The 17,798-nt window shown below is 39.0% G+C and overlaps 1 protein-coding gene across 5 annotated transcripts in view; it reads left to right on the forward strand.

The window, feature by feature from the left end:
- The window catches only part of LOC123968247 (atrial natriuretic peptide receptor 1-like), a 169,179-nt gene that overhangs the window by 127,051 nt on the left and 24,330 nt on the right, over positions 1–17,798 (forward strand). For all 5 annotated transcript variants that reach the window (XM_046044866.1, XM_046044864.1, XM_046044862.1 and 2 more), the window contains 10 exons: positions 3,242–3,336; positions 8,435–8,570; positions 8,782–8,866; positions 10,770–10,887; positions 11,233–11,307; positions 13,850–13,927; positions 14,369–14,473; positions 14,567–14,638; positions 14,771–14,933; positions 16,025–16,180. In XM_046044866.1, coding sequence (XP_045900822.1) covers positions 3,242–3,336; positions 8,435–8,570; positions 8,782–8,866; positions 10,770–10,887; positions 11,233–11,307; positions 13,850–13,927; positions 14,369–14,473; positions 14,567–14,638; positions 14,771–14,933; positions 16,025–16,180 — 1,083 coding nt within the window. The remainder of the gene's footprint in view (positions 1–3,241; positions 3,337–8,434; positions 8,571–8,781; positions 8,867–10,769; positions 10,888–11,232; positions 11,308–13,849; positions 13,928–14,368; positions 14,474–14,566; positions 14,639–14,770; positions 14,934–16,024; positions 16,181–17,798) is intronic.

Here is a 17,798-nt window from a genome sequence, read left to right on the forward strand (position 1 = left end):
TACAAGAACTATGGAAGTATTTAAGAAATCCTTAATAAAACACAACTTTTAAAGTATGATTGACTAAAATCAAAACCTTCAGCTGATCGTTTCAAACATTTCACTTGACAGATTGTCTAGAAGGTCATGTGAATAACTTGACTGCTTTCTTAAGACACTGACATAAAATATTTAGAATCTTTATTCAAAATTTTACTAAACCAAAAATAAAGGTTTAATTGAACAAACTATTCAATTGAGAAAAATTAAGATAGATTTTTTTTACAAGTGTTGGTTGAAATGACTAGTAGGTACAAAAAGATTTGTATCTGTGCAGTAGATGTTGAAGCCGGCAGCTGAACCGTGCTGAACCTGACAACATCATGGAAAGGATCCCTACTCCTGGTGACCCCCTTTGTTTTTTAACTAAACTGAAGTCTCGCTCAACGGTAGTTCTTTCTCTGAAATGTCATGAGAGGCGAGTTGTTGCAGGGAGATGCCGGTGGGAACGCGAGAGAAGAGATCATCTTGCTGGCAGTTCCTTTAGGTACACAACAAACTCCCTCGTTTTCCCGGAGCATTAGCAGCTGTAGACTGAAGCCCAATCTGCATGGATTCGAAAGCTTTTTGTATCTACTCGTCATTTGAACACCAAAATAGGGGATAAAATAAACCACGTTGAAAAACACCCAAATTATCCTTTAAACAAACTTCCTTAAAGGAAAATTCCAGGATTTTACAACATAATCATAACTGATGCCATTCTGACCCGGGTTATGTTAGTTTTGTACTCCATTGGCTGTAGGGCACAATTATGAGACTGATCAAGATTTTCTTAGTTTTGTTCTGGCTGTGTTGTTCAGAAAGTGACAGATACTCACTGGCCTTGTAGACCAGGGCGTTGGCTTTGGCCACAGCTCTCTTGTAGCACACATACAGGGCTGGACCCCACTGCAGACAAACACACAAAATATTCAATTATATATTTTTTATTAAAACAAACAGCGTTAATAATATTTCACAGATAGAATTCATAGAATAGGCATTTTCAAGTTAGGTTGGACTGGAGAACCGGGGGCCGTATTACAGAAACTTCCTAACCAGCATATCCTATCCTAACTGCTTGGTTACCATGGTAACAAGTGTTAGGAACTGATTTAGGAAAAAGGCCGTTGCATATTAACAGTTCCTAAGTCAATGTTCCTTTCCTAACTTTAGATAAGAAAAGTGTATTACAGAAGCATCCTAACTTTAGAAGAACTGTTAAGCTGTCCTAACTTTACTTTTCCACCAGGTAGTGTTTGCTAACTCTTTAATCCACATGGTTATTAACTGATTCTACCCACGTGTTTGATGACCAAACACTCGTTAGCAGAAGGCTGTAGGCGACGTAACGCCGGATAATGTCATTATATAAAATAATGTAAAGGCTTGGTGTAACAAAAGGATCCTAATGCAAGTCTTTGGTAGGAGGAGACTGTTAAAGACTAGAAATACATGAAAACATGATGACCTTAGCCCGCAGCCTTTATTATTATTGTTACCGTCATTATTAACTTTGCCCAGATGAGTACGGGTTTCTGCCGGGGTCAGTTAGGGAGCACAGGAGGAGCCACCACCGGGTTCCTCTGCTCTTTGGACACAGCAGCTGCCTTTCTCTTCGTATCACTGGTCAGTCGATTATTTTCTTTTTGATATGTGGCGGTGACTGTGTCCGCTATTTTAGCCCACTCTCTCTCTTTCATCTAACCAGACGAGCGTTACGTGGATTTCCTCCATTTTCAGCTTATGTCATTTAAAAAACGACCAAAAAACAGCGATTAAAAGCCGTTTAGCTCGGCGGGATGAGAAAAGTGGGATCAGTTGCTAGGTAACAGAAAGAAAAGTTGATCACCGATGTTGGATTGAGTATTTAGGATTTTAGAACCTGAGACAAGACAGGATTCCTAAAGTTAGCAGCAGATGATTAAGCTGCAGCGGCTGCAGCGTATTCCTTCATCTAAATGGCGTCCACAAAAAGTGCTTCTTTTTGCCAGCGACAGGCTCAGACTGTTACAGCAGGTGTCTGACAACCTGAAGTCTCCCTCAAGGACAGTTCTCATTCTGAAATCTACTCGTGAGAGGCCAGCTGTAAAGTCTTGCTAGCAGCTCCTCTGCGTACACAACAAAATCCTCTCCTTTGTTTCCATCGGCGTCTTCCAGCAACAACTTGCCTCCAAAATATTAAACTTAAAAATTTAAAATGAAAACAACACAGCTCCTTTAAGGCTCAGCTGAGGATAGGATGTCTTCTATGTCTCAAAACAAACATATTTTCTCCTTGAACAATCTATGAAACTGTTGACGTGAGCTTCGTTGTCACTACTACACCAGAGGTACTTCTTCTTCTGCATCTAATGCCATTTAATTATTTTTATTTTATTCTTTTACCAGCCTGTGAAGACAATAAAGATCTCTTAAATCAATATTAAATAAATAAATAAATAGGCCTCTGAAATAAATCCTGAATAAAAAAAAAGGGTTATTATGAAATGTTTGGTCTCTTGGAATAAATAAAAGTAATCATTTAGCATCTCGATACAGCAGGAAAATACAATATAGGCTACAAAATTTCTCAATTCCTGCTCTAAATATACTTAATTATGCCTTTAATTAGTTTACTTAAATAATTAAGAGTGTTTGTAGCTTAATGAAATGTATAATGAAGGATATGCAATAAAACTATGATTATCAGATGTATACATAAATGACCTTATATACCTGCTGTATCTAATTTGATACACACATTTCCAACACGATTTTACTATAAAATAAGTTATTAAATATCAAGTAATTTTACATTGCTTCAATCCAGTATTTGAATGTTTTTCTCATCTTAACTCCTTCAAAATTGGCAAAGGTTTCCTTGCAAAACCACCTGTAGGTCATTGAATGATAACCTCCACTTTGGCTGTCTTGATTGAAGGAGCTGAGGTGGACGAATTTCGGCCCCACTGGTGGATTATCCGTGCATTGCATGTATCTGATCGTATGAATTTGTTTTTTTGGGGCAAAAAATGATCACACTGATGATGTAGTGGTCTCTAAAACTCATGTATCATATATGATACACTTGGCGTTAAGTGGCAGTCATCAGGGAGTACGTAGTATCAATAGTGTGTGTGTAAAGTATCAATATTAATATTTTTCTAGTTCAGACATGTTTTAACTGAGTAAACTGTCAGTGACATTTAGATTCTGTACCTTCACTCATGTTCCTCAGGTGTAACAGGACTGGTCCACCTGGACGAGAATGGAGACAGAGAGACGGACTTCGCTCTGTGGGACATGATCGACACCAACACCAGCGCCTTCCAGGTGAACAGACACACACTTCCTCTAACTCCTTACCCTGATCTTAAACAGAGACACTGGTCAATTTCAGATTCTGGGATACTTTGCTTCCTTAACATGTCTTCTTTCAGACAAGTGGGTCCAAAATATACATTTAGAAGTTTATACAGTTTGTCTGTGCATCTGTGGATTTCTGCTGCTGCCGCTGTCGGCACCCCGGTGCCGTTGGAAAGCTCTCTCCACAGAACACTGCTGTTTTGTCTGTGTAATTGTGTCTGTTCAGACATGCTGCTACTTATTTATTAGTTCTGATGTGGTATAGATGTTCTATATTGTTGTTAGGGTTTGATTCAATATTGGGTCTGTCAATATTGATTTTCAATGAAAACGTGTAGAATAGTACAATATTGATCTTTACAGGCCGTTTTCTCAAAATGAGTTTTTCCTCATCCTCTGAGCCTGAAATCTCTACTTCAGTAGCACTTACAGACACCACACTTTCCAGTCGTATTCCTAACTATATTCTAAAGCTTTTAACTAAGGGGTTTGTGCTAATAGCTTCAATTATAGATAATTTAATTACCAAAAACAGATTGAATTTTCTTTTTTTTTATGCCCGTTGACAGTATTTTTTGATTTATGACATTTTAAAAAGAGATATCCAAAAGACAATGTGTCCACAAAATAAAACAATAATTTTGAACCTAACTTAATCAAGTGTTCAGATTTTTAGTTCTTGAAATACATGCAAATTACTGCATATTTCATTAGATACTGCCTCATTTGCATATTTAAACATAATATTTCAGCGAACCTGTAATACAGAAAAATATTGTCTTAATATAAGTAATCAACTTGGAACGTTTCATGGTGATATCTATTAGTTAAATGTTTGACCCTTTTCACCTGCAGTGTCTCGCCTTGACCATCACAATTACATGCCTTAACTTGAAGCCCTTACCCTGACCTGATGTAACCAAAACCTTTAATACCATATCTGAAGCCTCCAAACAGCGTCTCTGCATTCAGGTTAAAGTCCCTTCAGGGATATAAAAACATGACACACACCGCAGACTTTATTGGTTTATTCCCTGAACAGACAGAATAAATCAGGGTGAGGAAAATTAAAGAGCTTCAAGATTACAGCAAATCTTTAATTACTGCTGCAACAAACATTCACCACTAATTGTCCAGGAAATGCAGAATAATTTAGCATAATTGCACAAGTGTGTCTTGTTCCCATGTGAAACAGACTCTTTTCACAGTACATACTGTGACTTGTCATAGCAGGAGAAGCCCTGCTGGGTAGAGGTAGGAGGTCGTAAGAGAGCTGAGATATAGGTCGACCTGTATTTTATGTATATTTTCACACTTAGTTTATCTCTTTCCTTTTCATGTTCACCATCACACCTCTCTCACCCTTCATCAGCCTCCTTCACACTTTCCCTCATAGGTTGTTATTCTGTGTCAGTGTGAAGGCTGGGTCTGTCGTCTCTCTGTAAATCCTCCAGGAACTCGGTCAGGATTCATCCACCATGATGAAAGTCCACTCATCTGAAGTGTAGTGCTGGTTTAAACCCCACCATGAAGGCTTCATACTCTTTGACTCCTTGTCTCAGGGCCCTGACAATGTTGGAGCCCTATGCAAAATTTTAAATTGGTGGCCCCACATGTCCAACCCTAAAAAGTCCGTGTCATTCTAGATCCCAAAGTAGACTCTGCTTGCTTTTAAAATGTTTAATATATAAAAATGTTCTTAGCCAATATTACATTTTTTCATTTAGCTAAGGCTCTTAAAGCGAACAATTGCTGTACATGTCAGAGGTCGCACGCCTCTGGAGCAACTAGGGGTTAAGTGTCTTGGTCGGTAACACATTGGCCTCTCACTCCAAAGGCATGTGTCTTATCCACTGCGCCATTTTGTATGTAAAATCTAAAGGCCAATTTAGATGGAGTGTAGGTCTAAATGAGGTCAGTGAGATAGGTAGGAGACAGACTGTGGAGGGCTTTGAATATTAGTAATAATATTTTAAAGTGATTTCTGGTTTTGGCCCTCTGCTAACTTAGTTTAAATGGATCAAATTCTGATACTGAAATGTATTATATAGGCCATTACTACACATTTAAATATGTACAATGTCATTATATAATTTCCGGTACGACATTATGGTGGTACCCTTGGTTTGGGAGACCTGGGTTCGATTCCCACTGTGATACATCCACCACTGTGTCCCTGAGCAAGACACTTAACCCCTTGTTGCTCCAGAGGCGTGTGACCTCTGACATGTATAGAAATTGTAAGTCGCTTTGGATAAAAGCGTCAGCTAAATGTAATTATGATAGACTGATAGCAGATTTGAAGCACTCACTGATATTACTGATTGTAAAGGGATGTAACTGTTTGGTGGAGTTGATACTATTCCAGTGGTCAAACTCGCACAAGTAACACAAGGTGAAAATTTAATTTGCATTGAATGTGAACACGTCATTAGAAAATGGACTTCGTACAGGCAACCTGACCTGAATAATCGTTGTTTGCATGATCCTGTTGAAATCAATCTAAAATAAAAACTATGAAAGCTAGGGCATTCATTCTTTTTGCAGCATAAAGCTAAGGCTTGTGTTATGTGAGGTGCAACTGCCGTATTTTGGAGCACTTTTTTTGTCTTGATGGCGAGGAAGAGGAACTCAGGTTGATTGACTTACAAAACCTTTAAGCTTAGCTTGTACAGATTTTAGGGATATGAAGGATTTCTGCAAAACTACCAATGTAGGCACTGGCAGACTATTTCTAATGCAGAGTTCAAAGGGTTCACTGCGTGTGAGATTGTTACACTGGTTCCAAGTTCTATCTTTTGACCCTAAAATGTGAAATGGATGAACTCCTTTGCTGCAGCAAATTATTACCAGAGCATTAACAACAGGAAGTGGGAAATCTTTACACTTTAACACTTCCTGCCTGCCAAATAAATGTCCTCCTGGGAAAGTAAAGGGTTATGATGCCAGTGGTGGAATGAAGCAAAGTACATTTACTACTGTAATTAGTAGCATACTGTTATACAGCTTTTAGGTTAGTTGTACTTTACTTTATACTTTAACTCTACCACATGTCAGGAGCAATATTGTACATTTTACTGCATTACTTTTATTTGACAGCAACAGAGTTACTTTTCAAATTGAAGGCCATTTAGACATCTGCATTGAATCTACACCGGATATGCTCCATGCTTTGCAATCTATTCTAATGAATGTAGATTTGTATAATATTGAGGTACTTCTACTTTACTGGGGTATTCCCATTTTATGCTACTTCTTCTCCCCTACATCTCAGAGGCAGATTTTGTGTTTTTTACTGCACTACATTATTCTGACAGCTTTAGTTGCTCTGTTTTTAAAATATGATTCATTATAGATACATTTTAATTAAACTCCCCAACAGGATAAAATGTAGATTGATTTTGACCAGCTGCAACATTCATAATGATAATCCAAAAACACAACTGTAATGGCAAATTTTCCTTGACCTCTAGCCTTAATTTCCAATGTCTGTATCTTTACCATCACACGCGGGCAGGAGTGAAGTTTTACACAGACACACAAGACATTCCATCATTATGGCATCGTCATTATTGCAACTGAGGTTTGTGGCTTATTGCAGTTGTAAATAGTACAAATGGATGAACATACAGGTTAGTTTCTCATTCTTTGTTTCCATTTGTTGCGTGTATTCTTATCTGTGGTCTGGTGAGAACTGTGGCTGTGTTCGAAACGGGCAAAACTGCTGTCTCAGAAGATGTCTTAACAGAACAGCGAGGCATCGAGTGCTGTTTGAAACGGCTCGAACGAGCTCTTCTGTCTCCTGAGACGCCTTCAAGCTGCCCCAGTAACGGCCAGTTTTGAAGGCAGCATCTATGGTGACTGGATGCTGACTATTATATAATAAAATATCATGCCAACAATAAACATAAATGGCTCCTACAATAACTGTAACCTGACGGGAGTTCTCCTGGCCAATGAGTATCTTTAATTTTTATGCTTACCGTAAATTAATAGCCGAGTCCCAAATAGCCGACCACCCGGTTTACTGGCCTGGTGTGGGAACACATTTTGACAAATAAACGCAGGTCTCCATTAGACGCGTGGTCTGGTTTTTATAGAAGTTCTCTGGATGTATAAAACCTCCTAACACAAATATTAATGTTTAAATGTATGATCAATATGTCAGTATGGACATGCTACACATAGTTAGATCGGTTAGATTCTCCACAATTCAATCGTTCAGATCATTTAACGGAAACAATGAGCCCCAAAGTCTAATTCTTATAGATTTACTTGTTTAACCGGTGTAGATACAAGAGATGAAAAAAGTGCCTCCTGTTACCTTTGAAGCGCTCGTTAAGTCTGAATGTGTCAGCTCCTTGATTATTTATATTCCTTTAGTCTGTAAGGGTCCACCGATCAAAAGAATCAAAACAGCTTTTCATAAAAATGAATCCGTGTTGTGAATCCTGTCATGTGAAGTCCATCACTCTCTGTCTGCTAACTTCTCTCACCCTGCACCGTGTTGTTCTCGTTACATTGCTGCCTTCAAAATAAAAGTGCTTAAGCCGTCTGTCGGAGCTAGATCAAATGAATGACGTATATTTGATATTATTTGATCATTTTTATACTGTTTGAAATGAATAAACTGTTTCATAGTAGCCTATTTCAGTTTTGTGCAAGAGGAATTAAATGTCTGTCCCAAATACAGGCAGGGTCAATTCAGTGATTTTAGCAAATAAAAGTCCGGGCTATTAATCAAAGTTTTACGGTAAACCTCTTTTGTACTGCGAGACTTTTACTCACTTAGTCGTGGAGTCATTTTACCCTGTGGTACTTTTACTTTCTTTGAGAACAATTCTTGCAGCGCTGCACATTGACAGGTAACTGGCTTTACACCTCTACATGCTCCAACAGTGACTGTAATGATTTATAAAGGCAAATAAAAGAATGTCACCTGCAGAGAGACCGCACACATCCCTGTCCTGCTCATGCTGCTTGGCTTACAGGTGAAAAGAAGGAACACTAGTCTACCAACTAAACATCTTACCTGTGTCTATCATCTTGCAATGTTTTATTGCAGATAGTTTTGGTGTACAACAGTTCAGAGGAGCAGCTGACTGCCATACCTGGAACATCCCTACACTGGCCGGGTGGAGTATGTCCTCTTGATGTTCCATTCTGTGGCCTCAAGAATGATAACCCCCTCTGCCTCGCAAGTCAGTGGACCAAACAAGATCAAGTTTACTTTAGTTTAAGACTTTTCCAGAGTAACGTGTTGTTTAGCTTTCCTACGTCTTCCCAACTAAAATCTGATGCAGTAAACATTAATATTCATAATGGTTGGTGGTATATTGTCATGTTATTAAACTCTTCTTCATACAGAATGTGGATGCAGAGGTTATTAAATAGTTCCTCTCTCTCTGACAGAGACGATCACCATCCACCAGATGGTTTCCATCGTGATCGTCTTCATCTTCACGATGACCCTCACCGTCACCATCTTCATCTACAGGTGAGAGCTGTAGCTGTCTGCTCTGATTAATCTAAAATGCTATAGTTTTATTTGCATGTTTTAAAATGTTTGTAAATGTCTCATCAGACAGCAGTTTTGCTTATTTAATTCGTGGATTTGTTTTGTGTTTGCATTTGTAGCCAAATGTGGGGGAAAAATGGAAAGATGTTTTCCAATGTTGGTATTTTGTGATTTGGATGTGTCTGCTGAGTTTGTACAACCGTGTTTCCCTCAAGGTGTCTTTGGATATAGTGAAGCAAATCTGGTGTCATACGCAAGACATGGACCACTGGACTGTTTTTATTTGTGTGACTGTGTTTATTTGACCAAACAGATATATACTGACTGTACGTTAGCTGAAAGATCTGTGTCTGTGGTTCAGTACAGCCTCTGACTAATCTCAGAACTTATCCAGAACTTTTATTTCCCTCCAGTTTCTCTCCTCTTTCTTCACTGTATGCCATAGACTGTGCATAAAAAGCTGTATGTTTATGAAGCAGAAAACCTTCAGGATACTCATGAATTTTTTTGTTCAAACACACTGATTGTTCGCGTTAATGTGCAACAAACCTGCATTATCAAATATGTTTTGAATGAAATGCAAATTTGCCTGGGGTAGTTCTTTTATCAACATAATGAGAAAAATGCTTTTAAACAAATTTGTCAAACTTACTGAAGGTAATTATTAGTGGTGTGATGAGACGAGACGAGATTCGAGATTGGGTTCACAAGATCGAGACAAGACGAGATTTTAACACTATTTTTAAGAAATCTTAATGCTGAATGAAAATTTTGAGTATTGAACAGTTAATTTCTGCATTCTGATGAATTTCTGCACCAGTTTATGGTGAAAATGTAAAGAGAAACACAAAATTCAGGCGGCAGGTGACGATTCTAACTGTATAGCCTAATTTATTTAATATCAGCCCTGCTGAGTCATGATTCAGTCTTCCCTCCTGTGTCTTTGTTTGGAGTAACCTCTTTAAATGAGTCTGTGGCACCTTTTCACATCTATTTCTATTTAATTTTAATTCAGTTAGAAACTCCTGGACTTTAATAGCTCCTTGTTTCATCAGATTTTCTGCTCATTCAGAATCTCTCCCACAGATCTGTGATCTGACAGGTCCAGAGAAGAGGCAGAATATTCCCAGACTAACGTCATCATTTAATGAGAAGTCTACCTGCCCTCTACTCTGCGGTGCATTATGTTTTTGATCTGCTGGTAGTAACGTTATCCCCTTCAAACACTTGTGATCAGCAGAAATCTCTCCACAGATCCACATGTTAACTTTAACAGCTCAGAGTGCAGCTCACAATCCCAAACAGAGCAGGCTGCACTTCAGTTTTTACATGTTTTAGATGCTACATTACCATTTGTCACAGCTGTCTGGACCCTTGACTGTATAAAAAAGGTCTGGACTCACAGTGCAAGCGCGTTCAGCTTATTACTATCACAGCATACGCTGGTGTCAATCAGTTGGGTGGAGTTGATTCGCTCCTTGAGTCTGTTTTATCAGTTATACATTTGTATGGGGTTGTGATGGTGCAGTGGATTTGGTGTGAGAGACCCGGGTTCAATTTCCCACTGTGACACCTAACCCCAAGTTGCTCCAGAGGCGTGCGACCTCTGACATATACAGCAATTGTAAGTCGCTTTGGATAAAAGCGTCAGCTAAATGAATAAAAATTTAAAATGTAAAATATTTCATTGCGTGAGAAAATTAGCGTGTGGCTTCACAGCCTGTGAAAAATATCGCTTGCGTGAGTCTCGCGAGGCAGCTTTTTACCTTACGAGAAATCTCATCACAATTTAATCTCGCAAGATCTCGTGGTGCGAATCTCGTCACACCCCTAGTAATTATTGATCAGAGTTGGCCTGTAACCTGCGCCTCCCTCTCTGCAGGAGGATGAAGCTGGAGAAGGAGCTGGTGGCTCAGCTCTGGAGGATTTCCTGGGACGACATCCAGATGAGCAACCTGGACAAAGTGCTGCGTAGCGGCAGCAGGATCACGCTGTCACTGGTCAGCACACACTCACACAGAAAACCCACACACTTTACTAGAGTTCTTGATGTTTTTGTTCTGTTGCTTTTCATGCTCCTTTCATTTGGTAATTGTGTCTTTTGTTGTCTGTAAGTTGAAGCACTTTGCGTGATTACTCTTTTGTGTTCAAAGCACTCTTGACCACGACCACACACGTTTGTTCCTCTATCCCTGTGGGGATGTCTCGTGGACACAGTGCTTTCCCTAGCTCCTCATCCTAACCTTAACCATCACTACTATATGTCTAAGCTTAACCCTAACAGTACCCTAAAACCAACTCTTAACCCTCCAAAAGTGTCTCTCTGATCCTGTGTCTGTCTCCAGAGAGGCTCTAACTACGGCTCCCTGATGAATGGAGATGGAAACCTGCAGGTTTTTGCAAAGACTGGATACTACAAGGTCAGTGTGTTTTTTATCCTAATAATAATAAGTCAGACTGAACATGAAGGACCAGGCATTTACTTCCAAATAACTTCCTGTATTCTCCCATATGACTGCTGGGATCAACCAACATCCAGTTTCTCAAAGCCTCTTTATTTGTCATTAGTTCAAAACCTTCCCGCTGTCTAAAAGCTTTTTCCTGTCATCCAGGAAGTGATGCACTAAAGAAATATGTCCTCTGATGTAAGGAAGTGGTGTTTCAGTTACAGGAAGAATCGCATGTTTTAACATTACTTTGGTGATAGAGCTGCAGTCTTTTGTCTACACAGGAAGCAGGAATGTGTCTCATTGTCATCCGCTGCTTGTGATTACGGTGTACCTACATTATAGCAAATATTCTGAGCAGTTTTATAATCTAACGTACAGCTGAAGGACTGACAAACATCCATTGCTGTTTACATAATTAGCTCAGCTCTCCTGCACAGCGGTGGGATCAGCTGGTCGTGTTACTATGTTAGTGGCCATGACTGGTCATCGTGTTGGTATTTGTGTTTTATTACGTGTATATAGCATTATTGATATCTTAACATGAGTGTGGCCATTTCAAAATATGTGTTAATACAATAATTCTTCATCATAAACACACAGCCACAGGAGACTCACGTGTAGGGCTGTCGCGGTGAAGTAATTTCCCCTGCGGTAATATGTTGGGACTCAACAGCGCGGTATCATCGCCATATAGCAGAGTAACAATGTCTGTGGATCTTACCTCACTGCACAGAAAGCCACCAACCAGCAGCTTTATGGTCGGAGCAAGCCAGTTCTAGGCCTATGTGCAATCATAAAAATTATTTATGAGCAGTGTGCGAGTAACTTTTAAGACAATCGCAGCATTATTGTTCGGACACCACAACAACAACCTACAATAACTCCCTCCCTGCCCTGCCGCTATTGTTCATAACATAGTTGGACTCTCCAACTATGCTCTCTGGCGGGACGTTAAAAAAGGTTTGACTTACTACAGCAATCATTCAAATGATGAAAAATATGATTATTGACAAGATTTTCTTAGCATTAACATATTAGAGACCAATGTAGAGCCTTTTGCTTGCTCAAGGATTTAATGAATAAATGAAACCCACAGAAATGAAACAGCTGTAATGGATTTAATATTCAAGTGGTAAAAGAGTAGGCTATACTATTATATGAAATTATGATGAATATAGGCTGTTAATTAATATAGGCTATTATTGTTATACTAACAGTATACTATTAATTGAACATTATAATCTTTATTTAATGTCCTTCTGATTGCGGGCAGGATGAGCCAACACCACATAATATTATACTAATACACTCATGTATACTAGTTCCTCCTCCAGGTTGTGGATGGAGTCTCTGCAGTGGACAGATGTAGATTTATCCATCCAGAGTCAGGATGCCAGTGTGCCAATATTTGCTCCTTCTAGCCGCCTCCTCCGTAGAGCATCACACTCCCTTAGTTCTGTTTTAGTATTTTATAAATATTGTTCATTGTTTAACTTTTTTCAGAAACACATTTCAAAATGTCAGCATTTTCCTTGATAATCAAGCAAGAAGACTCATAGTTTAGACTCAACCATTTTTTTCATTATAATCGAATTGCAATCGCAATATTGTCCACATTAATCGCAATATGACTTTTTCTCCAAAACGTGCAGCCCTACCATACACTTTTTTTTTTTTGTCTGGGTATTTTAGTCTGATTTTAGTCAAAAGAAAATTAAAGTATTTTAGTCTAGTTTTAGTTATTAACATTCATGTTAGTCTTTTCTAACTCATTAGTATAATTTTGATTAGCATTTTGGTCAATGTGCTCTAAACAAAACAGAGATATAATTCGAATGTTAGCTTTTGTCTCATTTTTATTCCAAAGGAGACATTAACTGATCTTAATCCCAGTGGTTAGCCTTGATATGCTGCTTCAAGTTTGTAGTGTTTTTTCCAGAAATCTTATAACCACACTGCTTGCCGTCCTTCTCTTTTTTTGTCTGCCTCACTGTTTTGAAATAGGACCAAATATCTAAGCACCTCTTTCTCCCGAGCATGTTGTGTTCATCACCAGAGTTTGCATCTTCCACAGTAAGGTTTTCCTTGCTAACGCCAAGTTAGCTAACTTTTAAAATAAACAGTAAAACAACACAAAACACAGCAACACTTACTGCAGAATACAAATAATATTATTAACCTGCATAATAAATTAAACATCAGTGCTCTAAATGTTTTACCATAGAAACAGTTGCTGCACCGCAAAGTATAGCTAGTTTAACTCTGTACACAATAACCCAATTTTACAGTCGAATACAGAAGGAAATAACAGCTTTTATGAGTGGAGAGCAGCTGGAGGTCCAGATGCTGGCCGGAAACTTTCTGATGAAAAATAAAAAAGTTTCAGACCGTGAAAACGTTTTTGCTGCCAGCTCACATCTCTAGGATCTGAGTTTACGGTTTAAATTTAGATTAGGTTGATTAAGTTGAGTGTGTTGCAGCCCAGCGATCTTGCTCTCTGTGTCTCTTTCAGGGAAACATCGTGGCCATGAAATACACCAACAGGAAACGCATCGAGCTGGACAGGATGGTCCTGTTTGAACTCAAACACGTGAGTGTGTCTGCTTCAGTAACAGCCTTCATACAGACAGAAATTGTTCAAATGATTCACCAAATAATAAGAGCAGTCACCAACGAGGTCAGATCTGATCATAAAAAGGTCATGTTGAAATCAAGAGTGTGTATTGATTCATTTTTTATGAATATTTGCATTTATTATTTTATTTATTTATTTCATGTTTTATTTTCTGATGATTATATAATAGTTACTGTTTTCATTCATTGCCATTTGAACAGTCTCCTCATAAGAACTTTGTTCAAGAGGATTATGAAAAAAATAATTAGTTAAGAAAAAAAGTTGGTATTCAGTAAGGATCAAACTAACAAGTCATTCTAATATTTGCACTGAAATTACCATTAGGCTTTAGGCTGTCGTTCCTGCTGTAAAGTGAGTGTAACAAAACATAATATATATACTTTTGTATTTATGTAGATGCGAGACGTTCAGAACGAACATCTGACCAGGTTCATTGGAGCGTGCATCGACCCTCCCAACACCTGTATCGTCACAGAGTACTGTCCCAGAGGAAGTCTGCAGGTACACTTACCTGCATCTGTCTGTCTGTCTGCCTGCCTGCCTGCCTGTTTCTCTGCCTGACGTTTGTTAACTGTCTGTATTTTGTGTCTTCAGGACATCTTGGAGAACGACAGCATCACTCTGGACTGGATGTTTAAATATTCTCTCATCAATGACATCGTTAAGGTACATTTATTTATTCATGTTTCATCTTCCAAATCTGTAATCATGTAATTAGTAGTAAAAGTATTTATATATTTAACAAATATCGTATGTACTTGATAATCAGCTGTAGGTGTCCACACTCTCTGTCTGCAGGGCATGGTGTTCCTCCACAACAGTGTCATCGTCTCTCACGGTAAACTCAAGTCGTCCAACTGTGTCGTCGACAACCGCTTTGTCCTGAAGATCACAGACTACGGTTTGTCCAGCTTTCGGTCCTACAGCGACTCAGGAAAAGACGCTCATGCCTACTATGCCCGTGAGTTTGCCATTTCAGCCATTTATCTATTTTACTACATCTTCTCTTAAGAATTATACATCCAGACAGCTTTAATGCAGTTTCTGAAAGGTGTAGCTTTGGGACTAGCCTGTTTCAAGTCAACAAGTTGTGGATTTTAGGTCAAGATTCTGCACATTCATCCATAAAATTAAAGTAAATATCAGCGTTCTCATCATCCTCATGTATGACTGTGTAGACTTGGCTTTAAGTGTGTTTTACTAAAAAACTCTTTCTTTAATTTAATTAAAGAAGCCGAAGTTCTCAAACACTAAATGTCTGTACAAGAACTTTGGCTGAATAAAATCTAAAACTCTAAAAGGCTAAATTAAATCAGTAAAGAATCAATGTGACTAAAATTCAACATTTGACATTTTGGTTGTACCAAAAAAGTATTAATTACTAATCCAATTATCATTCAACTCCGGTTAAAATAAATACAAATGCACAAAAACAATAATAAATGTATATAATATAAATAATATAAATATAATATTCCTAAGCCGGCCCGGTGCCACAAGGGGCAGCAGGGGGCTTTCCACCCTTAGTTGTATTAACTCATTATTATACATGTCTTCGTTGGATAAAAGTCTACTTTGAATTTTGGAATTGATAAGAATTATTTCCCTTCAATAAATCCTTTGGTTTAGACTTTTACACTTTTGTATGTTTACTGGTCCGCGGAGCAGAACAGCAAGCTAAAGACACCTTATTCTTCATTATTATTACACAATAGTGCAATAGTCAGTCGGTTTTCTAAACAGCAGGCTATGCAGCATTTAAATTGTGTTTAGAATATAAGGTAAGGTAGGGAAATGTTCACATCTAGTCAAAACGCCACTATTGTTATCCGCAGGATGAAAACAAATGCGAGATTTGGCACAACAGGATGAGAACCTACTGTTTTACTATATGAAAAGATTTCACCCCTCGCCATTTTTAAGTGCCCTCTCATTCACTTCATCCCGGCACCGGGTCTGCCAGAAGCTGTAAAAGAGCTAAACCATTCCTAAAACTTTACTTCATCTTGCCAGTGATTCCCACAATCCTCCTGTCCTCTCGTTCCCCTGCAGAGAGGTTGTGGATGGCTCCAGAGCTGCTCCGGATGGAGTCTCCTCCTCCTCACGGAACTCAGAAAGGAGATGTCTACAGCTTCGGCATCATCCTCCAGGAGGTGGCGCTGCGCAGAGGAGCCTTTTACCTGGAGGGAGACCCACTCAGCCCTAAAGGTAGGATACAGTTCCCACAGAGAAGGCTCTGAATTCAATTCAATTTCAATTCAATTTTATTTATATAGCGCCAAATCACAACAACAGTTATCTCACAGCGCTTATGAATCTGAAGGCTTTCACACCATGTGATTATCCTTGTCCTGTCTGCCCTCCCAGGTGGGGTGTCAGGTTTTTACACAAAATTAAATTATATAAATCAGATTCAGGTTTTCATGTGTCTGCTTTGGATTGAAATTTTGGACCTGTGAACACCGTCCTCACCAGCAGAGGTCCTTCCTGTGAAAAATGAGCAGAGTGCTGGAGCTACATCATGTACAGTATCAGGATGTACAGTGGTGTGAAAAAGTGTTTGCCCCCTTCCTGATTTCTTAGTTTTTTTCATATTTGTCACACTGAAATGCTTGAAAACATCAAAAAAAAATTAATATTAGACAAACATAACCTCAGTAAATACAAGATGCAGTTTTAAAAGATGATTTCATTTAATAGGGGAAAAAGCTATCAAAACGTACCTGGCCCTATGTGGAAAAAGTAATGGCCCCATGTTAAATCATGAATTAACAGTGATTAACTGAGTTCATTTTCACAAACTACACCAAGGCCTGCTTACTGCCTAGAACTCACCTAAATATAACCTGTCTGACAAAGTGAAGCAGGCTAAATCTTAGCTTAAACCAGAGATGCTCACAAGTCTTAAAGTCAAAGTAAAGTCTCAAGTCTCTGAGCAAGAGTCCAAGTCAAGTCTCAAGTCTCTGAGCAAGAGTCCAAGTCAAGTCTCAAGTCTCTGAGCAAGAGTCCAAGTCAAGTCTCAAGTCTCTGAGCAAGAGTCAAAGTCAAGTCTCTGAGCTAGAGTCAAAGTCAAGTCTCAAGTCTCTGAGCTAGAGTCAAAGTCAAGTCTCTGAGCAAGAGTCCAAGTCAAGTCTCAAGTCTCTGAGCAAGAGTCCAAGTCAAGTCTCAAGTCTCTGAGCTAGAGTCCAAGTCAAGTCTCAAGTCTTTGCAAGAGTCCAAGTCAAGTCTCTGAGCTAGAGTCCAAGTCAAGTCTCAAGTCTCTGAGCAAGAGTCCAAGTCAAGTCTCAAGTCTTTGAGCTAGAGTCCAAGTCAAGTCTCAAGTCTCTGAGCTAGAGTCCAAGTCAAGTCTCAAGTCTCTGAGAAAGAGTCCAAGTCAAGTCTCAAGTCTCTGAGCTAGAGTCAAAGTCAAGTCTCAAGTCTCTGAGCAAGAGTCAAAGTCAAGTCTCTGAGCAAGAGTCCAAGTCAAGTCTCAAGTCTCTGAGCAAGAGTCCAAGTCAAGTCTCAAGTCTCTGAGCTAGAGTCCAAGTCAAGTCTCTGAGCAAGAGTCCAAGTCAAGTCTCAAGTCTCTGAGCAAGAGTCCAAGTCAAGTCTCTGAGCAAGAGTCCAAGTCAAGTCTCTGAGCAAGAGTCCAAGTCAAGTCTTTGAGCAAGAGTCCAAGTCAAGTCTCTGAGCTAAAGTCCAAGTCAAGTCTCAAGTCTCTGAGCAAGAGTCCAAGTCAAGTCTCAAGTCTCTGAGCTAGAGTCCAAGTCAAGTCTCTGAGCAAGAGTCCAAGTCAAGTCTCAAGTCTCTGAGCAAGAGTCCAAGTCAAGTCTCTGAGTCTCTGAGC

The sequence above is a fragment of the Micropterus dolomieu genome, linkage group LG03 (genome assembly GCF_021292245.1).
Source record: "Micropterus dolomieu isolate WLL.071019.BEF.003 ecotype Adirondacks linkage group LG03, ASM2129224v1, whole genome shotgun sequence".
NCBI lineage: Eukaryota > Metazoa > Chordata > Actinopteri > Centrarchiformes > Centrarchidae > Micropterus > Micropterus dolomieu.